Source organism: Ovis canadensis, chromosome 1 (assembly GCF_042477335.2).
Source record: "Ovis canadensis isolate MfBH-ARS-UI-01 breed Bighorn chromosome 1, ARS-UI_OviCan_v2, whole genome shotgun sequence".
In the NCBI taxonomy this organism is placed as follows: Eukaryota; Metazoa; Chordata; class Mammalia; order Artiodactyla; family Bovidae; genus Ovis; species Ovis canadensis.
The window spans coordinates 234,228,105-234,255,560 of record NC_091245.1 but is presented as its reverse complement, the minus strand read 5'-3'; the positions used below and the strand labels follow the sequence as shown (position 1 = coordinate 234,255,560).

Below are 27,456 nucleotides of genomic sequence, written 5' to 3'. Positions count from 1 at the left end.
CATTCACAGTTGAGAAGTCCTGAGAGGTTCCACACCACATACAGCATAAAGCTCCAGCTCCAAAAAACAGCATTCAGGGCCTTCCATTCTTTACAACTTCCCTCTTCCCATCATCTCCACACCTCCCATACTCTCTCCCCACTTTTATCAGCCCATTCACAGACTTCTCACTTCATGCTCTTCCATCAACCTAGGATGCCAGTTAACCTGCGGCTGTCCTTCACCAGGGTTCTGCCCACCAGCGAGAATCTCAGTCTCTAGACCCATGCTGTCCACTACTGTAGACTCCAGCCACACGTGGCTACTGTGTGTAAGGCAGCTAATCTAAATGGAATTAAGTGTAAAACGTACTCTGGGTCTGAAAGACTTAAAACATGTAAAACATCTTAATTACATTCTATACTGACTACAAGTTCAAATGATATTTCAACTCTAATGGAGTAAAATGCATATTAATTTCACCTGCTTCTTTCCACTTTTATTACTGTGACTACTAGAAAATCTAAAATTACATATATGGCTCTCATTTTATTTGTTGGATAGAGCTGCTCTAGGTATTCTGTATTTCTATGACAACCAATAATTACGAGCACCTACTAAGGGCCAAGCACCCTCACAGGCTCTAGAGCTGCAGTGTGAACAGACAAGGCCCCTGACCTTACGGAGCTTCCTGTCTGCTGGGGAGGCAGCATTTAGTGGTGATTTGTAAACATATCCAAATCTAGATGATGTCACTTAACATTTAGTACAAAACTCAATACCAAGTACTGACTTCATCCTTTGTTCTTGTGCTCTCAGGTCCTCCCAAAGATGACATCACACGTGGTAAACGAGATTGATAACATATTGCGCAACAAGCCCTACAGCAAAAAGGACTATAGATCCTAAGGCAATGCATGGGCCCCAAGGAGCTGCATGGGTAAAACAGCGGTCTATACAGGTACAGGATGGTGTCACTAGCCAGTGTTTTGAATCACTTAGCAGCCCACTGCTCAACCTCTAGTGTCCCTGGATTCTGAGGTGTCTGCTGTCGCTACCACTGTGCACCTGAAATTATGAACATACCTAAAAACTCACAAACAGGAAAATCCATTCTATTTTCTTACCTTGGACTGGAGTCACCTATTCTTACATTGCTCTGTACACCTCATGGTTAGGCAAAGTATATGGCAGGGAAAAGACATATTCCCTTCAGGCACTTAGTAACTTAAAAAAGGTTGGACAAATATATTACAAAATCCACAGATTCAGCGTGGATTGCATCAGAAAGAGGAGGCTATGTTCACTCAGAAGTCTTGCTTGAGAGAATCAGATGAAACAATTTTACTGAATTTTTTTTTTCTATTTTCACATTCACGTTGTTTCATAAATTAACTATCTACTTTCATTACCTTTTAGCGTTGGCCTCAAAAATGGCCCTGTATAGCAGTTTCTCCAAAGTGTCTGTTAGAATTCTAATAATAATATGTTCATTTACACGGAGAGATGGTAAGAGGATGAAGACCCCCATCTTTAACTAGAGACAGTTCGGTTAATTTATGAAAGCGAGAACTACACTACTACAGAAGCTTTGCTTTGAATAAAATGTACCTGCAATGAAGTATTCATTTTTTTCTACATTTTACTAAAACCTGCTTTATTCTTTTTGACTGCTTGTAGGCACAGCTTCTGCAAGTTTAAATATTTGAGCTTTAAGAACAAATATACACATGCTCACTTTTGTTAAGTAAACCTGTAAAAACACCCAGAAGGGCAAATGTTTGCTGTTTAATTAGCACTGGGATTTTACAGCATAATGCTTGGTGTTTTTAACATGAAAGTAATCATGGGCTTTGTGAAAATGCTGTCACTACTCAACATATGCTGGGTAAAGTAACACACCCAAAGAAAAGCAAATGTTAAAGAACTTCCCGACTCCATAATCACACTATGTGCATTAAACTATATGCATGAAACCTCTTTGCATGGATTAATGGGGCCTAGCCTTGTGGCACTCAGCTGAGGTATACCCAGCCCTGCCACTATTGGCTGCCTACATATACCACTAGAGAAAACCTGAGAATACTGTATGTACCTGTAAGGAGAAAACTTTCTTCCAGTTTGAAGGTGTATGTCAAGGGGGGAGGTCCATTATATCTCTATTTGGACACCTGAGCATGTACACAATTCTGATTTAATTTACTGGCCAACAGGTCCACCCAAGTAGAAATCACTGAGACTTACAGAAGTATACTATCAGCTTAAAATTCTATTTTCTGCCATCATTTCCAGATATGTATTTCATAGTTTTCTAAATCTTAAAATGTTAGTATGAAATACCAGCAAATTTTGGGGTTTTCTGTCCAAAAGTATCAGGTTAATAATGGAAATGGATCATTTTTCAGTTGTTCATGGTGTGTTCAGTCAATCCAGTGAATTACTGTATGCATAAATGAGCTGAAGTCATCTAATTAGAACTGCAATTTATTTGCTTTGAGTAATAAAAGCATACATGCATTTAATCTCACAATTAGTTTTTATCTGGTCTATCACTAGAAGGCTATAATCTCCATTTTTATAAAACAGACAGTAAGAATCTAAATAAAAATAATGCTGGCAGGTAAGCCTCACTGAATGATACCTAACAGAAACAGCTTTACAAAAAGATTTAAATTGTAACCCCAACTTTTCTTCTCTTAATGTAGAAAGTGATTAGCTACTAAAGATATTTCTCCTTGGATTTTAGAAATATTCGGTACTAAGGTTAAAGGTTCTCAAACTCATTTAAAAGAACCTGTGGGGACTTCCCTGGTGCTCCAGTGATTAAGAATCTGCCTGCCAATGCAGTGAACATGGGTTCGATCCCTGGTCCAGGAACTAAGATCCCCCATGAAGCAGAGCAGCTAAGCCCATGCACCACGGCTGAGGCCTTGCACTCTACAGCCCATGCTCCACGAGAAGCCACTGCTCTCTGCAACTAGAGAAAGCCTGCACGCAGCAATGCAGACCCAGCACAGCCAAAAATAAAAGATACGTAATTATTAAAAAAAAAAAAAACTGCAAATTAAACATTACTGCTTGAACTTGGGAACATCTCATTTTATATTCAAATCATCTGCCATAGTGAATATACTAGATAAATACATTTCACAGTTTTATCCTTAAGAAAAAATTTCCACATGCACTCTCATTTTCTTCTCTTTTCTGGAAAGACTTCCTTGGCAGAGAACATACCATTCCAAAGGGTAACCTGGGTGGCAGCCAGCCACATACCGAAACTTCAGCCAAGGGAAATAAAAACTAGAAGCCCTGTGTCTGGCTTCCCACTTTAAGAACTGCCACTTCATCTTCATCCATAGTGTGCACCAGGGGTCACCGGAGAGATGTCCGGGCTTCGGCTGGCCTTCGCCATCCTTAGGGCCATCCCGTTCCTTGCAAAAGAGGAACCCAGACTTCATGACATTAAAGGACCCCAACTCATACACAAGCTGATGGCAGAACCAGGCCTAGAATCCAGTATGTTGTGCTCCCGTCTAGAGGTCTTTCAGGGGTGATTTTCTTTTTTAGCTTTAAAGTAACAGTGTGTGACTTTTTAAGTTAAAAAAGCTTGGCTATGAGGACTTCCCTGGCGGTCCAGTGGCTGAAACTCCTCGCTTCCAATGCAGAGGGCTTGGGTTTGATCCGTGCTTGGTGAACTAAGATCTTTCAAGGCTTGTGGTGCAGCCAAAAAAAAAAAAAAAAAGAGCACAACCTTTCACAAGAAATCTGAGTATAAATCCAACCTCTGTATTTGTTAACTTCAAACTTGTTTCAAATTATTCTAGCCAAGTTAGAATAATATACCAAATAGGTCAGGCAGTAAATTTTTACCGGCTAAGAATTATTTCAACCCAAGTTCTTATTAAGTTATAATAAATGAAGAAACTAAAAACAGGGAAATGTAAAATGTTCCAGCACTTATCACACTTATCACAAGGGGTGTCAAAACTGGAATTAAATCACTCTGAATCCCAATTAGAGTAAAGCCTCTTTAATTCTCCTGGTGTTGGATATGGGGTGTTTTTAAGATAAAAATTCTACAGCTGATTTTTACTAACTAAGCCAGATCCAGTATGTCATAATTCTGTGCGCTAGTCTTTCCAGAGGATGCGGAGAGGGCTGGGGGAAAGGTTTTGCTGCTCCCAAACAGTAAAGCACTGCATGGTGAGTCCCTAATGGAAACTGTGGAACCATCAGAAACAGATACACAGGAGTTTATCTAACGGTATAGAAACTGTTACTATGATTAAAAACAAAAAGTGCCGTAGGAACAATTCAGGAACAAAACCAAATTTTGCTTCCTCACTTTTCTACAAATTATTCAGTTTATTAATTCAAGAGACACTTTACTAAGAATGTAACACTGATGCCCTATTTTGGCACCCCATCTCAGGTATACTGTATTATAACACTAATTTTTTCCTATCTGTACAGGCACTGCCATCTAGTGGCAATTTTTTTACCTGCATGTTAAAAATTACAGGTAAAAAATTGGCCCAACTTTGGTAACAAGTAGTAAATATTGGTGGCTTGTTAAACACTGATTTTGTCAAATAAGCAGATACATTTGGTATAAACAGCAGGCCACCAGTCAAACTACTGACTCATTAATCAACAGGGAAAAAAAGTTAAAACATAATTAATTCTTATATTAACTCTTATTAACACTTTGCAGGCTACTTCTGACTTTTCCCCCATCCACTCCATATTATTCAGTGACGGCACGGGTAACAATGTACCAGAGAAAAGTAAAAGACTGCAAACTTCTAGAAGCCATGATGAATTATAATCCTCAGCAGAAAACAATGATGATCTGGGTCACTAGGCAAATGTACTCCTAGCTCATTTTACCTTAAATTCAGAAGTGGAAAACAAAGTTAAGATTAGAAACTGGGAATATATTTCCTTTGAGGTATTGCTTGTAGAATGGGATACCCAAATGGTAAAGTTCGATCCCTGGGTCGGGAAGATCCCCTGGAGAAGGAAACAGCAACCCACTCCAGTATTCTTGCCCGGGAAAATCCATGGACAGAGGAGCCTGGTGAGCTACAGTCCCTGAGGTCACAAAGAGTTGGATACAATTTAGCACCTAAACAACAATAAGAACAAACTGCTTATAGAAAGGTACTGAATGTGGTTGAAAGCTAGTATCACCTGTGAGTCCGTGACCTTTTAAGTGATGAAAGTTCAAGAAAAGTTCAAACTTTTTCGAATAACGCAAAAATAATCACCTATAAACACACTGGTTAAAAAATGAAGGAGTCTGCTCTTGGCTGGACCCACCAGGACTGAAGAGATCAGTATTTTGTTTACAACTCATTTTGGGAACTTGTGGACTAAAAGGTCAAATGTATGAAAGTCCTCATGGAAAAATGCTGAGCAGTACCAAAACCACTGTAATTCCTTGGAGAGTTTTTAGAATTCCAGAACTAAGATCACAAAAATCACTTTGGTCTCCTACACGTCAATATTCAGGAAAGAGACTCTCTTACTGAACATTCCTCCAGTGATGTGAGACCCTGGTCAAGAGGAAACAATGATTCCATTCTCTTAACAGGTCAAACCAACATGGGAGGGTTGAGCTAACCTCCCTAGACACCCACCCATGGCTAATGCTACAGAGCTGAACAGTGTGTGCTTTTAACCCCAAAGGACAACTCTCAGGACAACTCTCATATGCCTGGGTACTATTTTTAGGCTATTACCTTGGCTGCCTTTATTCTTAGAAAACACACACACACACACACCTTTTCCACAAGCTTCTCTTCTCCCAGACACACACACACATACACACACACACACACCCCCCACCACCCCCCCCCTACCTTTTCCACAAGCTTCTCTTCTCCCAGTTGGGGAAACCATGTTTTAACTGAGTTATTTCAAATCACAAAGTCAGAGACTTGCAAGCATGATGCTTCTGTTCAGTCCCCCAGAGGGAGACGATTCACTCTGATATTTATGGCTCAAAACAAGGAAAAAAGTTGTAATATTGTGCTTGGAACACACAGAACCAGTTATTAACTTCTTGCTACTATTATAAATAATAACAGCTCAGTCCAGGTTACTGTGACCTCTGACAAATCAAGGAAACAAGTTATTTTCTCCTCTTGTGATTATAACACATTGCAACACTTTTTGCCTTTTAATAAATGTCCTGGTACTCTGAGTTTCCCTTTCAATTCATTTAATTTCAACAATCTGTCAAAAAAAAAAAGAGCCAATAAACAAATACTGAATTACATTTTGTTGGGTATTTTAAACCCTCAAACTCCAGACTTATAAAAACAGCTTGTGTGTCTTCCACCCTGACCACCCTGCTATTTTTCCACATCACAGGCCACCCATAGATACAAAGTCGGGGCGGTGGGGAGGAGGGGCTGGCAAAGCTGAGGCAGTCTACTTGGAGCCAGTAGACAGGAGGGCGATGAGGCCTGAGGAAGCACTTATGGACAAAATGTAGTTCCTGTAAGAATTCAATGTTAAGGAAAAATCAACCCCAAATTGGTTTTCAACAAAACAAAAAGAACCCACCTCCTTGGAATGTACTGTTTTCCTCCTGACAGGCTGTCTAACGACAATAATGTGCAGCCCCATTGTCTGCAAATACAATTTACCAGAGAGCAGACTACAAAGAATGAAGAACATTCACAGGAAATACGTTCCAACAGAAAACACTTGAGACAAACCTAGAACACATGATCATAAAGAAAACATCTGAATTCCATTTAACCTTCAGGAAAAGAGCTGATCAAAGAACATAGGGAGCAAGAGGAGGCTCGATTTCCTTACCAACCCCCGCATCAACAGCAAAGGAAAAATAAGTGTTCCTTGTCCATCAGTGTTTTGGCCACAGCAGGCCTGTGAAAGCAAGGAGGTTCACAAAGTTTGCAACTACTCTCGGTCTCAGGACTAGAATGTTTGGGGCAAATCACTCCAGTATTCCCAGAAGATAAAAGTTGGACAGTATCTGCTATTTTATTACATCAGAAACTCCTACTGTTGAAAATTTGGCTACACATTCCTGGATAACACTTTTAATAAATTACCTTAAAAAGAGAAGACTGATTCTTGCCCAAAAGCTCAATTTAAGAGCAACCTGAAACACTATTAAGCTGTTATAAAATGTGCCAATTTAACTCCACTGGCTATCCACCCAAGCCCAAAGCCCCAAAGTACCAGCAGATACAGGGCTTATGCCAGGAGCTGTCAAAGAAGGCAAGTTTGCTTTGGCTCCTTAGCATGTTTGGTTTTTTTAAACCAGGCAGGTACACATCATCATATATGTAAGACTGCTTTGCAATACTCATTATTTATCATGAAGTCTTGATCATAAAACTAAAAGAACTTCAAATCAAAAGCCCTTATTTTAAACATCCAGAAACATGCCTAAGGTCACAGTGCTTATTAAGGGACTGACTCTCTTTGCAGTTTTTGTTACCAAAAACCACTCAGACAAATAAAAACCAAAATGAACTGTTTTTAGACTTCTAAAAAGGATAATCAACCTTTAAAAGGATACACTGTGGGGTTGAAGTTCTTCAGTATAAAGAAGGAAGCAACAATGACCAAGACCAGAAATAGGGTGTTATTATAGAAGATGGAAAATGTTGTAGCTTCATAATCAGCAACTTCATTCTTCTTCCACAAGATTCTGTGGACACACAAACAAGTCATTTAGTTTTTCAGTAGGCACTAAAAATGTTAAATACCACACGGTTCTAGCTCATTGTAAGATCTGTAAGATTAAGTTCTTCTTTAAGTGTTCTGGGCAGAATGTGTTAATATTAAATTCAGTCAGCATTGTCCCCTTTATTCTACTAAAAAAGATATTTCATTTTATCGATGCTCAGAAATTCCCTGGTGGTCTAGTAGTCAGGATTCAGTGCTTTCAATGCCAGGGCCTGGGTTCAGTCCCTGGTCAGGGAATTAACAGTTATCGATGCTCAAGTAGCTGGGTATATTACCTTTTTTCCCAGCAGTTTAAGCTTTGGAGGAAGGAACTGATTAATCACAATAGGCATCTTTCTCTAGATACTCACCAAAAACAAACTATTGATTAGCAGCCTGAAAGGGCTTTCTCGCCCGTTTGCAGGCTTGAAACTCTCTACTGCTACTGCTAAGTCACTTCAGTCGTGTCTGACTCTGGGCGACCCCATAGATGGCAGCCCACCAGGCTCCCCCGTCCCTGGGATTCTCCAGGCAAGAACACTGGAGTGGGTTGCCATTTCCTTCTCCAATGCAGGAAAGTGAAAAGTGAAACTGAAGTCGCTCAGTCGTGTCCGACCCTCAGTGACCCCATGGACTGCAGCCTTCCAGGCTACTCTGTCCATGGGATTTTCCAGGCAAGAGTACTGGAGTGGGTTGCCATTGCCTTCTCCGTGAAACTCTCTACAGTCTACAGATTTCACCCTTCAATGTTACACCTTAAGACAAGCCCATGGACAAAACCAGCTGTCACGTCACAGAAACAGACTTGTCTGTGACTCTCTTTAGCCATCTTTATTTAATTTGAACTAAGAATCTGCTTGATCATTAGGAATTTTTACTCCCGTGAAACCCATTACTTTTTATTTAATCTACTTTTCTTTTACCGTTTCACAGGGGCAATAGGAAGTTCCAGGGTGCCTGTGAATAAGGGGGTCTTTATTCTGCTCAGTTAATTAACTTTGTAATGCAATTTTTAAATGAGTAGGTAGGTTCTAACCTAGTAATGGGATGTGAAATCAACGGAGTGGATCCACTGTTCAGGAAAAATTACTGGGTGGGTTGTGACCAACACGTTAAAAAAAAAAAAAAAGAAATAGGAAAAAAACCAGAAAAGTGGCAAGTGCATCACATACAATAGGGCAGTAACTTTGTTCTCTGGAACATTTATGTGTGTGTATGTAAAAGTATCTGGTCAAACAGTAAAACATTTTTACTGTGGGTCATCTAAAAGGCTCAAAGTCACTGCCATTGATGCTTTCTCCTCCAGAAAAATACATTACTCTGGGGTCAGATGGTACCCCCAACTAATGCTAAGGCTAGCACAATGGCTAATTCATTGTTTTATTCACCAGCTGTTGTAATGCAAAGTCATCAAGCCTGGCTGTAAAGGAACTAAATGAAAGGTATTAGCACCTGTCTTCAACGGAAGAAATTTGTGGTTTCTAATATATATGCCATGTTTCCTTGATTCTGTGGATACCATCAACTTAGTAAATCTTAGTCTACTGTAAAGTTTGGGAGATGTGAAGGACCTTATATTAAATGCAGCTATCAACTATAAAGCAGCTTCTGATTTCAGAGACGTTTAAATGTAAATTTTAAAAATACATGATTTGGAATTAATACAATATTCCATTCTATCAATGATCAAAGAAAACACCAGCCCGGTCCAGAAATGTCCATAGTCTCTACATGGTTTAATGCTACAAAACACTGTTTTTAAGACTTTGGCACAAGACCCAGTGAAGACAGGCTCCTTAAATAGGCTACAGGCATGACTTTACTGTTGGCAATTAAATTATCCCATCTCTACTACAGCGCTTCTCCCGAACTCCCTGCCAAACCCTGAATCAGAACTAACTTCAACAGGTTTTTCATGAAAGAGTGGTTCAATCGTCTGGGTTGTCCCAGCTCCCAAAGGCCATGAGTTACATGGGGGTATATATACCCAGTCAGGACTGTCTGGCAGCTCTCACAACTTTTTCTAGTCCAGCCATATCCTGGTTTATTTTGAAGAAGGTTAGGACTCCCGATCCCCCTCATCAGCAGAGGTTCTGCCAGGGCCTCACTGGTAGGAAAGCAAGTTTGAGAGAGCACTTCTCAAGTAGTCCTTTGTCCAAGGAGTACTTCCTAAAACAGGAGAGAAGTTGAGACCATACTCAGCAAGTCTTACAATTTGATAATACTAACAACGGACCATCAGTAAGTCAAGGAGAAATAACCCTCATATCCTGGGACAAGCATTAATGAATCTGATCCTCCTCTGCTAGTTTCCATCCTTGCATAGATGGAAAAGCAGTTCAAAGCGGCGCATAATTGATATTCCGAATGACTGTAGATGGAGCTTCGAGAGATACCCATCTGGGTAGAAACATGCCGATAAGCCTTCTCTTTAATCTCTTGGAAACAACTAGTCTTTTGAGAGAAAAAAACACTAGATCTTTAAGGGAGTCGTGGATCCAGGTACTGCATCAATAATGGCTACAGACCTTGGTACAACTGTATCCAGTGTGGCCTTTGTGAGAGGCCACAATTACAAACAGCACAAATCCCTACTGATGGCAAGAACAGATCTTTATAATTTTCTGCTGCTCTGAATTTTAACTATCAATAAACCTCCACTTCACCCTAATCTGAAATATCTGATCCAGCCAATGGCAAAGAGGCTTCATTTCCAATTCCAAATGATCTGCTGGTGAAGACTACCTTTCTTCCATGCTGTGAAAGATTCTGAGACACATCCCAGGACGAAGAGCAAGTACCAGACCAAATCAGGAAGTCTGCAGTGGGCAGAGAGACCCATTTGCCATCTCTGATATAATTAGTCATCTAAAACCTCTAAGATTGTACAAGCTTATAAAAAGCATTTTGAAATTTGGGTAACGATGAAGCGCACTCCAATTTAGAAACCACTGTTCTAATAAATACTGTAATTCAATAAAAAGGTTTAAAAAAGTGGTCTAGATTCTCTAGTATCTATCCCTATGCAAAAATTTGTGATCAAAAAGTTACACAGAGCCAGAAGTCCTTAAGGCTGCTCCCTAAAACACAGGAATTTGCTCTGAGGACTTTAATAGTGTTCCTTCAGTTTTATGAAGGATTCATAGGACATAATCACTTCAATAACGTTTTGGTGCCTGTCCAAAACCACTGTAGAAGACACTGTTCATTAAGTTACTCTGTGTCCCTTACGTAAGGACCCATTTGATAAAGTCTGTCCAAGATTCAGTGCCAGGAAAGTTTCTCTTCAGAAGGATATGCCTCCTGCTTCTCATCCGACAATGAAAGCTGGATGACCTCAGACGTGCCCTCTGACACTTGGAAGCTCAGAGCTAAGTTCTGTGGCCAACTGCTGCAACTAACCCTGAGGTCCTCATTTATCCACCTCTTCTTACTTTTCATCGGTTTCTGATCTTTTAAAATTGTACTGCTTTGTTTTATATGCAATTTAATATTTTAAGTCCCCACAAAGTCTTTCTGGAGCAAAGTGGGATAAAAATTCCATTTCACAAAGCACCTTATGGACACTAAAACTTAAGATCCATGAAAACAGGCTCAACTTACGACTTTGTTAAACCATCTGGCAACTCTTAAGCGCAAGTTTATTCAATCGTTCAGAGACTTGTATTCAGACCTTAGCCTGTTCGTTAGACTTCTAACAGCAGCTGGCAGGAAAAACTGGGGATGGCGCTCATAAATATGGCAAAGAATTGGGCAACAGGAGACAAACCTAATTCTTTTCTTTTTCCCAAGCAATGCAGATGACCAACAACCAGATGTGCCCAGGGAAGTTCAGGAGCAGAAATACCACCACCTGAAAATGCTTACACGGAACACAATGTAAAGCCTTCAGACACAGGGGTTAGGTGATACCTGAAGGTCACACAGCTACTGCGCGGCAGAGCCAAGCACTGCACACAGCTCCGCACGCTCCCAAATCCGGCAGGGCAGTGGAGTACAAGCTCAGGCCAGACTGCCTGTGCTCTTCCTCTGGCCTTACCATACACTAACCCATGACCTTGGAGCAACATACCCTAGCTTTCTGTACCTCAGATTCCTCAGGCGTAAAGTGGAGAAAACAACAGCACCTACCTCGTGGGGCTCTCTGGAGGAAAGTATCTGGTGGTAATAAACACTCAAAAAGTCAATTATCTTCATTACCACAACTTGTACAACACCAACGTTTCTCTCAGACAGTTCTGATACCCATGTTCTTTAAGCAGAAACAGAAAAAACTTTATTTTCTACAAATACCTGCCTTTCTGGTTACCACAAACACTTTAATTAGGGAGTCAAACCTTTCATCCTTTTCCTTCCGAGACATCTTTCTATTATCAGCTTCAGAGAGTTTCCGAGTCACTTCTTTGGAGACAGCATCTTCCCTCTTCTGTGCTACTCTGAAAGGAAAAGAAAAAGAGTCTCCACATGCTCCAGGAGTGAACACTGCTCCCTCTCAGAAACACTCTGTACTCCAAGCTTGTACTGGCAACTGTATCATACTTTACATTTCAAGAAAACAAGCTGGACAGAAAGTTCCAAGCTTATTACACTATACTAGCCAAAAGAGAGGGAGTTCAAGAAACTTCCAAGATGTGGTTTATTAGTGATGTGTTCTGAATTCTGCTTAAAAGGGAGAATTTTCCAAAGTTAGGCATTAAATATGGAAATAAAAGTCAAATGCTATTAGCACAATTTAGTTATGAATCATTATAGCTCCACTTTGTTTTAACTCATAAATTAACTGTTCCACAAATAAATTTGTTAAGGCACCAGTAAATGACACATGATTTCAATTCCAATATATAACAGGAGAGAAAATTAAGCTTAGAGAAATCTAAAATCTTAAAGTAAAGCTTTTAACTCTATTCAAAAGAGGACTATTACTAAAAAGAAATATTACCACCTGGTGCAGGACTGACCATAGCAACTACTGGTTTGAGAGTTGCACCAAGAGATAATATGGAATCAGCCAGAAAATGCTGAAAGTGTCACTTGAGAAATCAGATAAGAATATTTAGTGATGAGTCAGATAAAGAAAAAAAAAAAAGACATAATCCTAAAAAAAAATCTACGAGATAAGTTTTATCAGATGGGGTTGCTAGTGAAAGAGAAGATAAAATTTAACCTGTGATGAAATACAAACGCCTCCCCAAAGATTAGACATTTAAATTTGATGATTTACTTTTCATAATATAGGACAAACTGACTACCCGTAAACATAGATCACAAGCAAAATACAGCAATTACCTATAAAGTCTCACTAAGAAAACTTTCAACACAATACTGAGATGTATTAAACAAGCCACAGATGTAGACCATAGAGACAGACATCCGTTCAATCTATGTTCCGATCCCTCATAACTACACTACATTAACTTCTGGTCCGTGGACCAAGGAAAACTGGGGAAAAATCAGGATGGGTTCCTGAAAAGCCCAAGATCATGAACAGCAACAGCTTTCAACCTTCAACAACATGGGCTTCTGGGCTACAAATGAAGCCATTTTCTACTCCAGAGGATCTTCCTGACCCTGGGGTCGAACCCACATTTCTTGCATCTCCTGCATTGGCAGGAGGATTCTTTACCATTGAACCTCCTGAGAAGCCCCAAGTTTGGGTTGGTTTTATCTATCTCTCACTCAATAATCAAGTTAGAAGTGACATTGTTGAAAACAAAATCTTTAGTCAACTTTGACTAATGTATTTTTCCACAAATTGGTCATTGGAGGGAGAAAAACCAGTTAGATAATAGGTAAAAGGAAACAGGTTCTGAAATGTAAAGAAAATAGCAGCTAAGGGAGCAGGTAGCTGTTTCAAGAGCTACTTTAACACACTAAATAGAACATTATAAAGCCCTGCTATCCCTGACTCATTGTATTACGTAAAATTCTGTTCTGCAGGCAGAGACTCTCATCTCTTAATCTCCAGCAAATCCAAGGAACTCATTAAATGTTTCTTGAACTTCACATAAGACTGCTTTTTTCTAAGAAAGGCCAGCTGATAAGAAATGGACACGGTTTACAGCAAAAACCTTTCTTAGCTGAGTAGAGGGGGGAAAACACACACACACGCGCACGCACGCACGTCAACTGTCAGGATGCTAGGACGTAAGAATGAACTATTTTCAAAAGAGCTGGCTCTAGGCATCTCTCAGACAAATAGTCAATCATCTGTCCTGAAAACACTTACCGAGATAACTAATTTCTCTTCTATGTCTAAAATTCTATACTTGCCTAAAAAGACATTAACAACTACACTGTAGGTTTATTACAACTCAGCCCTACCCTCCATCTCAGTGCTCTCAGCAAACAAATCTCCCTCAGCGCTTAATGCTCTGAAACAAGACAGAGGCAAATCCAGAGGCCCAGCACCCAGCCAACTGAGATTTAAAAAAAAAAAAAAAGTCTTCATAAACATCTTAACAATCATACCATGTTAAAAGAAATTCCTATGGGCTCTCTCACCTCCAACCTCTCCAACACTGCACACAAACATTTATTACATGCCAAACACCATGGCCTACATTTTGTTGCATGTACCATATTTAATCCTGACCATCCCAAGAGGTACCATTAGTACTCCCATTTTACAGCCCAGAAATCTGAAGTCTCAAAAGATAAAATGCAGGCCCAAGGGTCTGCACTTAAGAGAAGCAGAGTGGGAACTGGAATACAGACTACAGACTCTAGCCATTCCCTCTATCACCAACACCTACCCACACTCAGCATCTTGCTGGCTCTTGAAGCCTTAACACTCTTACCAATCTGTAGGAGTTTTTATGTCAGTAGCAATATTTAATATTAGACCCAAACTATGATGACTAAAAAATAATTCCACTCAGAGATCCTATTAAGTCAGTAAATGTTAGTCGTTCAGTTTTGTCCAATTCGTTGCAACCCCATGCTGTAGCTCACCAGGCTCCTCTGTCCGTGAAATTCTCCATTTAAGAACACTGGAGTAGGTAGGCATTCCCTTCTCCAGGGAATCCTCCCCGCCCAGGGACTGAACCCAAGTCTTCCACATTATAGGCAGAGATCACTGAAATTTCACTGAACTAAACAAAATGTATCATTAACTAGTGTAAGAGAACAAACAAAGGACAAGGAAGCTGTCCTCAAGAAGCAGCAAGTAAAACTGAGGGGAAAGAGCATGATTTTTGACTCCAAAAAGGTGAATGAAAAATTATATGTAGAACAAGTGAAAAACACTAGGTCCCAAAGAGACCAAGGTCCAAGGGAATCACAAAGGATGGGTCATGCAAAACACCCACTCTGAGGACTTCACTATCCACAGACGGCCCTGCCTCATGAGAAGGACAGCCCAGGAAAGCATAGGCCGAGATGGGCTGAATTCTGAAACGGCAGCTGGTGAAGAGGGGCTGCCAAGCAGGAAGACAACAGAGATGACCTGGATTTAGGTGTTCCAGCAACTGTCAGGCACAACCTAGACGCCTAAGGATCCAGGACAACAGTGGGGAGGCTTACAATAATCCCTGTTAACTGAAATCACCTCAAGGTGTTTCTGCTCCTCATCACCAGAAAGCTTGACATAGGAACAATAAAGACAGTTAGGATTTCTCTGGAAATGATTCCTAAGGCTTAAAATAACAGACATGTAAGAATGGAAAGAAAGGGAGACGTTTCTAAATGAGGGAGGAGAGGAGTCATGTTTAAAGGCTGAGTCGGAAGCCCTAAGCCCCAATGCTAACAGATGAGGCCTGATTGGTAGGAGGCAGAGGATTCACATTCCAAGGGTCTGGAAGAATCTGGTTTTAATACTTTTAGAAAAGAGAATGTCATGAAGAGTTATTAGGAGAGTGACATGACAAAATGAAGGAAGAAACAGAGAAAATATGGTAGCCTAATTAGCATTAAAAATGTCAAGGTTGAGTAAAAGAAAAAAAGACCACTTCTTTCACATCCAAAAATTCTACATGGAGAGTCCAGAACAATTCTTTCCAGAATTCCATTTGACTTTTAAAATGTTAATTTACTTGGTGGGTTTGCTTTTCTGAGCCCCATGATTAAGGCTAGTACTCAAGTGTTCTAATTCCAACCTCAACACCCACTTCCATAGCACTGTTAGCAGGCTCTCTCTGCTTTTCAGTTAGTCGCTATTCCTTCATACCATTATTTATAATTACATATTTTGCAATCATATATACACACACCCCAAATATACATACACATATATTTCCAATTAATCCAAACATACATACACATCTATCTCAAATGAATCCAAATATACATACACATATCTCCCCCCAAATATACATAAAACTATATCTCAATGCTTACCAAAACACACACACACAAATGGTCTTTCAGAAGTCACCCTACTATATAAAAATGCAACAATATTTACTTTCACTTGAGAAATATACTTACTTGTGCTTGAGAACAAATTTCACATTTTTGTAAGCAAAGGCCACCAAGTAAGTGCTTACTAGGGTCATCACACTGTACAGAACAGCAGACTGAATAAGATCCATATGCCATATTCGCCAATATAACCCTGAATTAAGATAAAAGGGGGTGGGAAATACAAAAAGAAACAAAACATTACCACCCAGTTACAAAAACCTGCTGAGTTATTAACGATTATAGCTAAACCTGGTAAAATACAGCCCGGATTAGGGAATCCAATACAGTGTAAGAAGAACTTCCTAAGTGTGATATCCAGGAAAAAGTTAAGTCTCAAGTGTTTCTAGTTCAGAATACCTGAAAACCGTAATCTTCCTATAACTAGTCCATGATGAGATTTCTGCTGCTTCTAGAATGAGAACTCTAGCTCAACAAAATCACGATTCAGACTTCAAATTTCATTCTTCAGGGTACTATCACACTAACTACAAGTCATTCCGAGACTCCACGTGTAGTCCCAAACCAGAGTTCACACGCTGACGTGGCTGTTCTCTGAAATCAAGGCAATGCACAGTGCGGTCAGTGAACCATGGTTTCACGCTAGGTTTTATAAAGTCAGGAGAGAAAATATATCTGGATTTGCCCAACAACAGTGCAAAAATGTAGGGGAGAGGAAATTGACATGTGGAATCCCTAAACTCTAAAAACAACCTTGGCCAAGGCTGTAAAGTTTTTCCATTCAAGTAAGAATTCTAGAATTGCTCTAACAGAATTATTAAAAAGTTTAAACACAGTAGAGCTTGGGGCCTTGGCACTGGTTCAGCTTCTTTCGGAAAACAATGTTCTGTGTGAACCGGTTCTAAAGCTACATTTACAATTCGGTGCGATTGTTTATGTCTCTAACCTAATTCATGAGTTTCTCCAAAGCAAGTAAAAAGTTTAAGATCCCGTAACAGCAAACGATAGTTATACGGGGCGAGGGGGCTGGGGGAGAACAGGCGATATGCCTGTTAGCATCACAAGATCTTAACCCTGGTGTTGGTTGAAATACAGATTTGAGGCCGCCATCCCAGAACCAGTAACTCACAATCCGCAGACCTGAGGCCCGGGAACGAGCTAGCCTACTTTTCCAACGTGCTATAATGACTTTCCTGGGATGCCACCCACCACGACCCCGGACAGATCACGGAGGCCCACAGAGGCTGCGTGCAGCCCCCGAGTCCAGGGGGAGCTGGGGGACAGCACAGGCTCCGGCGCACGCCTCGCCCTCTGCACGGCCTTGCCACGTCCCCGCCCAGCCCAGCCCAGCCCAGCCCAGCCCGTCTCGCTCCAAGCGCTCACATATGGGGATGGCGGACACGATGAAGGCGTTCCCGAAGAAAAGCGCCGAGGACTTGGCCGAGAGGTTGCGGCTGAAATCCTGCAGGAGCAGGTCCTCCTCGGACTGCTGCTTGGGCCCGCCTTTGGGAGCCATGGTGGAATCGGAGCCGCGGGACGGGCACGGAACCGGGCGCAAAGCGGGGAAAAAGCCGCGGTCACCGCCTCTACAGCCACCGTATCCGCTAACGACCAGTCATCGCAGCGCGAGGAGGCGGGACCCGGCCTGGGCTTGGAACAAACATCCGCAGGATTGGCCAGTCTGGCGCCACTTTGGAGGTTTCTCCGGCGTGATTAGACAAGCGGGCCAGACTTCCGGATTCCTAGCCGACCACGTGATTCGTCACTTTCTAGGAGGAAGCCGGGACTTGTAGTTTAGTGGGCGCTAGTAACAAAACTTTATTAACATTCTATTTCAAAGATGCTGATAGACTCATGCTTTCCAAGCCCTGGAAATTCCAAAACATGAAGCTCTTCGTCTTATGGTCGTTCATTCATGGAACGTATGGTTTAACTGGCTCTGTGGGTACCCAGAAGCAGAAGCTATTAAGAGATAACAAGAATACACAGAACTATACAAAAGAGCTCTTAATGACCCAGATAACCATGATGGTGTGATCACTCACCTAGAGCCAGACATGCTGGAGTGTGAAGTCAAGTGGGCCTTTGGAAGCATCACTACCAACAAAGCTAGTGGAGGTGATGGAAGTCCAGCTGAGCTATTTCAAAGCCTAAAAGATGATGCTGTTAAATAAAGTGCCACACTGGAAATGCCAGGAAATTTGGAAAACTCTGCTGTGGCCACATAATTGGAAAAGGTCAGTTTTCATTCCAATCCCAAAGAAAAGACAATGCCAAAGAATGTTCAAACTACTGTACCATTGCGCTTATTTCACATGCCAGCAAAGTAATGCTCAAAATTCTCCAAACTAGATTTAAACAGTACCTGAACGGAGAACTTCCAGATTTTTCAAGTGGGATTTAGAAAAGGCAGAGGAACCAGAGACCAAATTGCCAACATCCGTTGGCTCATAGAAAAAGCAAGAAAATTTCAGAAAAACATCAACTACTTCGTTGACTCTACTAAAGCCTTTGACTGTGTTCAGTTCAGTTCCGTCATTTATCATGTCCAACTCTTTGTGACCCCATGGACTGCAGTATGCCAGGCTTCCCTGTCCATCACCAACTCCTGGAGCATACTCAACTCATGTCCATTGAGTCGGTGATGCCATCCAACCATCTCATCCTCTGTTATCCGCTTCTCCTCCCGCCTTCAATCTTTCCCAGCATCAGGGTCTTTTCCAATGAGTCTGCTCTTCTATTCAGGCGGCGAAAGTATTGGAGTTTCAGCTTCAGCATCAGCCCTTCCAATGAATATTCAGGACTGATTTCCTTCAGAATGGAATGGTTGGATCTCCTTGTTGTCCAAGGGACTCTCAAGAGTCTTCTCCAACACCACAGTTCAAAAGCATCAATTCTTCAGCACTCAGCTTTCTTTATAGTCCAAGTCTCACATCCATACATGACTACTGGAAAAACCAAAGCTTTGACTAGATGGACCTTTGTTGGAAATGTAATGTCTCTGCTTTTTAATATGCTGTTTATTTTGGTCTTAGCTTTTCTTCCAAGGAGCAAGGGTCTTTTAATTTCATGGCTGTGGTCACTATCTGCCGTGATTTTGGAGCACAAAAAAATAAAATCAGCCACTGTTTCCATTGTTTCCCCATCCATTTGCCATGAAGTGATGGGACCAGATGGCATGATCTTAGTTTTTTGAATGTTGAGTTTTAAGCAAACTTTTTCACCCTCCTCTTTCACTTTCATCAAGAGGCTCTTTAGATCTTCGCTATCTGCCATAAGGGTGGTGTCATCTGCATATGTGAGGTTATTGATATTTCTCCCTGCAATCTTGATTCCAGCTCGTGCTTCATCCAGTCCAGCATTTCTCATGATGTACGCTGCCTATAAGTTAAATAAGCAGGATGACAACATACACCCTTAACGTTCTCCTTTCCCAATTTGGAAATGGTCTATTGTTCCATGTCCAGTTCTAACTGTTGCTGCTTAACCTGCATACAGATTTCTCAGGAGGAGGTCAGGTGGTCTGGGATACCCATCTCTTTAAGAATTTTCCACAGTTTGTTGTGATCCACACAGTCAAAGGCTTTGGCATAGTCAATAATTAAGAAGTAGATGTTTTTCTGGAACTCTGGCTTTTTCGATGATCCAATGGATGTTGGCAATTTGATCTCTGATTCCTCTGCCTTTTCTAAATCCAGCTTGAAAATCTGGAAGTTCACCGTTCATGTACAGTTGAAGCCTGGCTTGGAGAATTTCAAACATTATTTTGCTAGCATGTGAGATGAGTGCAATTGTGTGGTAGTTTGAGCATTCTTTGGCATTGCCCTTCTTTGGGATTGGAATGAAAACTGACCTTTCCAGTCCTGTGGCCACTGTTGAGTTTTCCAAATTTGCTGGCATATTGAATGTGGCACTTTCACAGCATCATCTTTTAGGATTTGAAATAGCTCCACTGGAATTCCATCACCTCCACTAGCTTTGTTGGTAGTGATGCTTCCTAAGGCCCACTTGACATTGCATTCATATTCGACTGTGTGGATCATAACAAACCACAAAATTCTTACAGAGATAGGAATACTATATCACCTTACTGCCTCCTAAGAAATCTGTATGCAGGTCAAGAAGCAACAGTTAGAACAGGACATGGAACAACAGACTGGTTCCAAATTGAGAAAGGAGTACATCAAGGCTGTATATTGTCACCTTTCTTATTTAATTTCATGTGAAATGCTGGACTGGATGAAGCACAGCTGGAGTCAAGATTGTCAGGACAAATATTAATAACCTCAGATTTGCAGATGACCCCACCCTTATGGTAGAAGCAAAGAGGAACTAAAGAGCCACTTGATGAAAGTGAAAGAGGAGAGTGAAAAAGCTGGCTTAAAACTCAACATTCAAAAAACGAAGATCGTGGCATCTGGTCCCATAAGTTCAGTTCAGTTACTCAGTGGAGTCCAACTCCTTGGGACCCCATGGACTGCAGCACGCCAGGCCTCCCTGTCCATCACCAACTCTTGGAATTTAGTCAAACTCATGTCCATTGAGTCGGTGATGCCATCCAGCCATCTCATCCTCTGTTGTCCCCTTCTCCTCCCAACTTCCATCTTTCCCAGCATCAGGGTCTTTTCCAGTGAGTCACTTCTTTGCATCAGGTGGCCAAAGTATTGGAGTTTCAGCTTCAGCATCAGTCCTTCCATTGAATATTCAGGACTGATATCCTTTAGGATGAACTGGTTGGATCTCCTTACAGTCCAAGGGGGCTCTCAAGAGTCTTCTCCAACACCACAGTTCAAAAGCATCAGTTCATGGCAAATATGGGGAAACAATGGAAACAGTAACAAACTTTATTTTCTTGGGCTCCAAAATCACTGTAGATGGTAACTGCAGCCATGAAATTAAAAGACACTTGCTCCTTTGAAGAAAAGCTATGACCAACCTAGATAGCATATTGAAAAGCAGAGACATTACTTAACTGACAAAGATCCGGCTAATCAAAGCCATGATTTTTCCAGTAGAAAACTGAGCACTGAAGAATTGATGCTTTTGAACTGTGGTGTTGGACAGCAAGGAGATCAAATCAGTCAATAGTGATAGTGAAGAAACTTCTATATTTTTGCTTCCGAAATATTCTTCTCTGTTTTTCCTACCTTAGTAAATCACATCCTTTCTCACCCATTTGCTAAATTGTTAGGTTGCAACACTGATTCCTTCCTTTCCCTCTCTATCTGTGATCAAATCATCAGCATAACCTTTTGGATCTGTCTCTTTAACTAGATTTCTTGCTTGCTATTTATAAACCAAGGATATAAAAAGAAGATAACAGATAAAATCAGAAAACTTATAAGATCAAAAGGGACAAAAATCAACAAGCTAGTTAAAACCAAAAGAGGAAGAAAGTAAGAAACAATAATGATAAGGTTAAAAAGAATTGCACCTAACAAAAATATTTAAACAAAAAAGATAAAAGTTTAAAATGGCAAGTAGATAAAAATCAATGCATTTTGTAAACCAAGAAGAAAAACTAAAGGTAATAAATTTAAACAGAAGAAAGGGGCTTCCCTGATGGTCCAGTGGTTAAGAATCCAACTTTGCAGTGGAAGGAACACCAGTTGCATCCCTGGTCTGGGACAATCCCCCCGCCTCGGGACAACTGAGCCCATGTGCCACAACTAATAAGCCCACTTCTGGAGCCTACAAGCTGCAGTTAGTGAGTGCACATGCCCTAGAGCCTGTGCTCTGCAGCAGGAGAAGTCACCGCAACGGGAGGCCATCGCCCTCCAACTAGAGAAAGCTGCACCCAGCAACGAAGACCCAGCACAGTCATAAATAAATAAATAATTTTTTTTTTTTAAAGAAGAAGATGAAGAGAATCTGAAATAGTAGCAATTTGAAATTGTGGGGGTAAGTTAAAGAACTGTGATAAACAATGATGCTAATGACAGAAGGCTTTTTCGTTGATAATCATGAAGATGTAATAGCACACTTGAAGTACTGAAGCAGTGTCTTTTTATACTGAATACTTTCTAGTACCTTTGGAAGAATTGCAAGTTCTAAGGATCATCTATAGATGACATATATGGCCATGGCACATTGGACAAGCAGTGCTAACCATCTGCTAAAAAATCAAAGGGTGGGTAGTAGATTCTGTCCAAACAAAGATCTGCAGTGTATTTCACCTGTTTCAATAACGTTCAGCTCTATGAAGGAGCCAGATTGATGGACTTGATTCCCTACCAGCCTGTTTCTAATCTGTGAATTTCAAGCTTAAAATTTCCATTATATCACTTCACATTAACAGGATGAAAAAAAAAAGAAAAAAAGCAGTAATAATTATTGCTGGCAGGGATATGGATAACAAGCTTCTCTCATCCACTGCTATTTGCTTTATGGAAGAAAATTTGGCAAGTTAAAAATTAATGTATCTTTCTGTGGCAGACACTGGAAGTTGCTTAGCCAATAAAGAAAACCACTGCTAGCTTTACACTGGGATCTCACGGAGGTTAACAAATGGGTCATCTAGTACTACTTTAGGGGCTCTGGGGTGGGGTAACTTTCTGCTAAAAAGCCCATTTGACATGCAAATCTCATTACAGAAATAGTTTTTGAAAGAAAAGATGAAGTATTTATATTAATCTCTAAATACAATATTTTAAAGTCCCACCTGAGGTACAATTTACTCAGCCAAACTACATATTTCAGGCACTGCTGTGTGACTAATTCATTGCTTCATGAATTCATACAGCAAATATTTATTAAAAAGCTACCATGTGAAAGGCACTAGGCTAGACCTTTGGAAGTATCCAAATAGCAGTCATGATAATTATAATAACCAAAACGTATTGAGTCTTTCCAGCTCTATTCTAGACCCTTCACATACATCATTTAATTTAATCCTTACAGCAACACTATGAGATGTATGTTATTATTATACTCATTTGTCAGATGAGACTGAAGCACAGATTAGTACAGTAACTTACCTAAGCAATAATTAAGTGGTAGAATCAAACTATGAACCACAGGCAATATGATTCCAGGATACATGCTCTTAACTACAGTTGAGTTCTGGCATCCTCTGTGCCAGAAAAAGAGGAGAGTGAAAAAGTTGGCTTAAAATTCAACATTAAAAAAACGAAGATCATGGCATCCAGTTCCATTACTTCATGGCAAATAGATGGGGAAATAATGGAAACAGTGATAGACTTCATATTTTTGTGCTCCAAAATCACTGCAGATGGTGACTGCAGCCATGAAATTAAAAGACGCTTGCTCTTTGGAAGAAAAGCTATGACCAAGCTAGACGGCATATTAAAAAGCAGAGACATTACTTTTCCAACAAAGGTCCATCTAGTCAAAGCTTTGGTTTTTCCAGTAGTCATGTATGGATGTGAGAGTTGGACTATAAGGAAAGCTGAACACTGAAGAATTGATGCTTTTGAACTGTGGTGTTGGAGAAGACTCTTGAGAGTCCCTTGGACAGCAAGGAGATCCAACCAGTCCAATTCTGAAGGAAATCAGTCCTGAATATTCATTGGAAGGACTGATGTTGAAACTGAATCTGCAATACTTTGGCCACCTGATGCGAAGAACTGACTCATTGGAAAAGACCCTGATGCTAGGAAAGATTGAGGGCAGGAGGAGAAGAGGATGATAGAGGATGAAATAGTTAGATGGCATCACTGATTCAATGGACATGAGTTTGAGTAAACTCCGGGAGTTGGTGATGGACAGGGAGGCCTGGTGTGCTGCAGTCCGTGGGGTTGCAAAGAGTCGGACATGACTGAGCAACTGAACTGATGACTGATCCTCTGTACCAGTGGCATCTCAGCTACTAAGTTCTCATCCCCAAAAGTCCTATTTTGAACAAGTAGCCAAGGGTAGTTTCTTTTCTGCCAGTTATCCTCCAGAGTCATGTCACAACAGCAGCTCTGGCCAGCACATCCTTGGACAGATAGGATCCTGTATCTTATCCATAGAGAAACGTCAGTGAGCAAACCTGGATTCTGTCTCAGTGAGTTTTAACCTAAAATCCAGAAAGATGCCCAATTAACAGAGGTGTACAGAAATGGCACAGACTGAGAAGAGGTGGAAAGCACAAACCATAACTCACCAGCACCCATAAATTAAAGAAGAGGTGTTAAGAAAAATGCCCAAAGGGCCTCAAGGCTTTCTCATTTCACTCTGAAAGCCTGAAAGAGACCCCCATCACCTGCGATAAAGCCATAAAACTCCAAAAATGAAAAGAAAACAGATGTGAAGTACAGTAAACTAATACAAACAGATTTGATAAGCAAATGAAAATATAAACAAATAATTTTGCTCAATGTAATCTATCAGTTTATGTATCACTCCCCACACCCACCCCGAATTGTTTAAGGCAAAAGTAACAAAATCAAATGGCAGGAAGTAACCTGTGACATAATAAGAAATCTAGCTCCTAAAATCCTTGGCACTATCTGAGTAATAGGGATGAGAAAAGCATCTCTGGTTTTTCTTAATAAGCCCTGCCCCTTTCATCCTATCTGAGTTTGTGCTAATGAGCTGGCTCTAGGAAAATGGTTGCCAGAGGAACTAACCACTTGAGGGTTGGAACTTTGAACACCACCCCACCCTACTCCACCTGCCTCTACTCTAGGGAAGAGAAAAGATGAGGGGCTTGAAACTAATCTCATCCCCAGTGGCCAATGATTGAATCAGTCATGCCTGTTTAATGAACCTGCATAAAATCCTTAAATGATGGGGTTCAGAGAGCCTCTGGGTTGGTTCTGGGAGGGCAGGGTGCCCAAAGAGGGCAAGGTATCTCCATGCAACTTCCCACATACTTTGCCCCCATGAATCTCTTCCATTTGGCTGCTCCTGGGTTGTAAACTTTGTCATAAACCAGTAATCAAGTGAAGCACTTTCCTGAGTCCTCTGATATGTTCTCACAAATGATCAAATCTGAGAAGAGAATTGTGAGAACCTTCAGTTTGTACTCATTTGGTCAGAAGCACAGGCAGCTACCTGGGACCTGAGATTGGCATCTGGAGGGTGGGGTGACGGTCTTGTGGGACTAAGGCCTTAACCTATGAGGTTTGCACTAACTCCAAGCAGTTGGTGTCAGAATTCAGTTAAATTACAGGACATCCAGTCAGTGTCCACTGAAAATCAGAGAAAAGCTTAGTGTGGAAAAACCCACACTTTTGGTGTCAGAAATTTGGGGAGTTGAGTAGAAGGAAATAGGAATTTTTTTCCCTTTTATAACTGCAATGAATGAATTGTGCCAGGTATAAGACATAAGAAGTGGAGGGATTGAAACCATGTAACACGGACTGAGACTTGAACTCATGGTCTTTCAACTGAGATCACACACCTGGTCTCAGGATTTACTGAAGCTCAGGCTATTGATGTCTCATCACAGAACGAATTCAGTGAGAGACAAAGTGATAGGTAAGAAGTGGATTTATTTAGAGATAAATACATTCAACAGATAGAGTGTGGAGCCATCCAGGAAGTCTAGAAGGACAAGGATACGGAGTTGTCAATTTTTATAGGGGTGGGTAATTTCATAGGCTGATGAATGGAAGGAATAGTCCAGGGGTGGGATTTCCAAAAATTAGGCCACTACCCACTTTTTTTTTAATGGGCTTTTTTAAATAAATTTATTTATTTTTGGTTGGTTCTGGGTCTTCGATGCTACCGGGGCTTTTCTCTAGTTCAGTGCACGGACTTCTCATTGCAATGGCTTCTCTTGTTGCAGAGCATGGTGCTTCAGTAGTTGTATATGGGCTGAATCGTTGCAGCTCCTGGGCTCTATAGCTCAGGCTCAGTGGTTGTGGTGCACAGGCCTAGTTGCTCTGTGGCAGGTGGGATCTTCTTGGACCAGGGATGAGCCCATGTCTCCTGCATTGGCAGGCGGATTCTTACCACTGAGCCACCAGGGAGGCCTACAGTGCTCACCTTTTGATTTTTATAGTCAGCCTTAAAACTGTCATGGCGCTGTTTGGTATGTCACTTAGCTTATGTGAATGTATTACAATGAGCATACTGGAGTGGGTTGCCATGCACTCCTCCAGGGGAATCTTCCTGACCCAGGGATGGAACCCATGTCTCTTATACCTCCTGCACTGGCAGGCAGGTTCTTTACCACTAGTGCCACCTGGGATGCCCACAGGAAGCATATACTGAGGCTGAAGGTCTAGTGGAAGTCGATTCATCTGCCACCTTGGACCTACTGGGTTGGTCAAAAAGTTTGTTTGGGATTTTTCCTTACAAAACGCTGAACGAACTTATTGGCCAATCCAATGTTTGGTTTTAATCAGATTATGTCATGTCCAAAAGAGTCAGTCATGACTTATTGACTAAATAACAACAGCTATGTCATTCTTTTAAATGCTATGCCTTGCCCCCTTCCCTCCTGTTTCAGGACCAATATAACTGAAAAGCTTACTTTACCAAAAGATATGCAAACTGAGGCAGATTAGACAGAAACAACAACCAATCTGATGTAGGTCAAAGACAACACATTTGGGGTTTAATACGCACTATAGACTTCCAGATTTATAGAGACTTAAACATATACCAAGGCTTCCCTGGTGGCTCGGATGGTAAAGAATCTGCTCGAAACGTGGGAGACCCAGGTTCCATCCCTGAGCCAGAAAGATACCCTGGAGAAGGGCATGGCAACCTACTCCAGTCTCCTTGCCTGGAGAATTGCATGGGTGGAGGAGCCTGGTGGGCTACAGTCCATGGAGCAAAGAGTCAATGTATGGTAAAACCAATACAGTATTATAAAGTAAGATAAAGTAAAAATAAAAATTTAAATTGAAAAAAAAACTAAAAAAATAATTAAATTAAATAAATAAATAAATAACATTTTTTTAAAAAAAGAGTCATGGGCAAAGAGTTGGACTCGACTAAAGCGACTTAAAAAGAAAACAAGATGTTACAGTTTTTTTCCACACTACTGAGCAATTACAATTCCCTGAGATATTGACCAGATATCCCTCAAATTTAACTCAATTCTGACACTGTATACAAGGAAATAGTGTCAGATCCTATATGTTAAGGGCTTGGTCCCACAAGACTGCCCCCACTTCAGATACCAATAGCAACTTCAGGTCATCACCTGTGCTTCTGACTGAAAGTGAAAGTCGCTCAGCCGTGTCCGACTCTTTGCGACCCCATGGACCATATAGTCCATGGAATTCTCCAGGCCAGAATACTGGAGTGGGTGGCCTTTCCCTTCTCCAGGGGATCTTCCCAACCCAGGGATGGAACCCAGGTCTCCCTCATTGCAGGCGGATTCTTTACCAGCTGAGCCACAAGGGAAGCCCAAGAATACTGGTGTGGGTCACCTATCCCTTCTCCAGCAAATCTTTCTGACCCAGGACTGGAACCGGGGTCTCCTGCATTACAGGCAGATTCTTTATC

At 41.0% G+C, this 27,456-nt stretch overlaps 2 protein-coding genes and 1 long non-coding RNA gene across 6 annotated transcripts in view; 1 reads left to right on the top strand and 2 right to left on the bottom strand.

The window, feature by feature from the left end:
- KCNAB1 (potassium voltage-gated channel subfamily A regulatory beta subunit 1) overlaps positions 1–6,283 on the top strand; it is a 480,074-nt gene extending 473,791 nt beyond the window's left edge. For 3 of the 4 annotated variants that reach the window (XM_069561961.1, XM_069561970.1, XM_069561984.1), the window contains exon 14: positions 799–1,955. In XM_069561961.1, coding sequence (XP_069418062.1) covers positions 799–888 — 90 coding nt within the window. In that variant the 3' untranslated portion in view covers positions 889–1,955. Of the gene's footprint in view, positions 1–798; positions 1,956–4,693 lie in introns of those variants that run through there. The other variant, XR_011250933.1, reaches the window with a different exon arrangement.
- On the bottom strand, positions 3,058–5,929 carry LOC138424699 (uncharacterized). The gene is made up of 2 exons (XR_011250938.1): positions 5,844–5,929; positions 3,058–5,765 (listed from the first exon to the last, which is right to left on the bottom strand). It is a non-coding gene; the product is annotated as an uncharacterized lncRNA (long non-coding RNA).
- On the bottom strand, positions 6,189–17,811 carry SSR3 (signal sequence receptor subunit 3). The gene is made up of 5 exons (XM_069562013.1): positions 17,431–17,811; positions 16,114–16,240; positions 12,027–12,125; positions 7,541–7,672; positions 6,189–6,484 (listed from the first exon to the last, which is right to left on the bottom strand). The coding sequence occupies exons 1-5, from the start codon at positions 17,561–17,563 to the stop codon at positions 6,418–6,420; spliced, it is 558 nt and encodes a 185-aa protein (XP_069418114.1). The 5' UTR covers positions 17,564–17,811; the 3' UTR covers positions 6,189–6,417.
- Between the last annotated feature and the right edge of the window lie 9,645 nt (positions 17,812–27,456).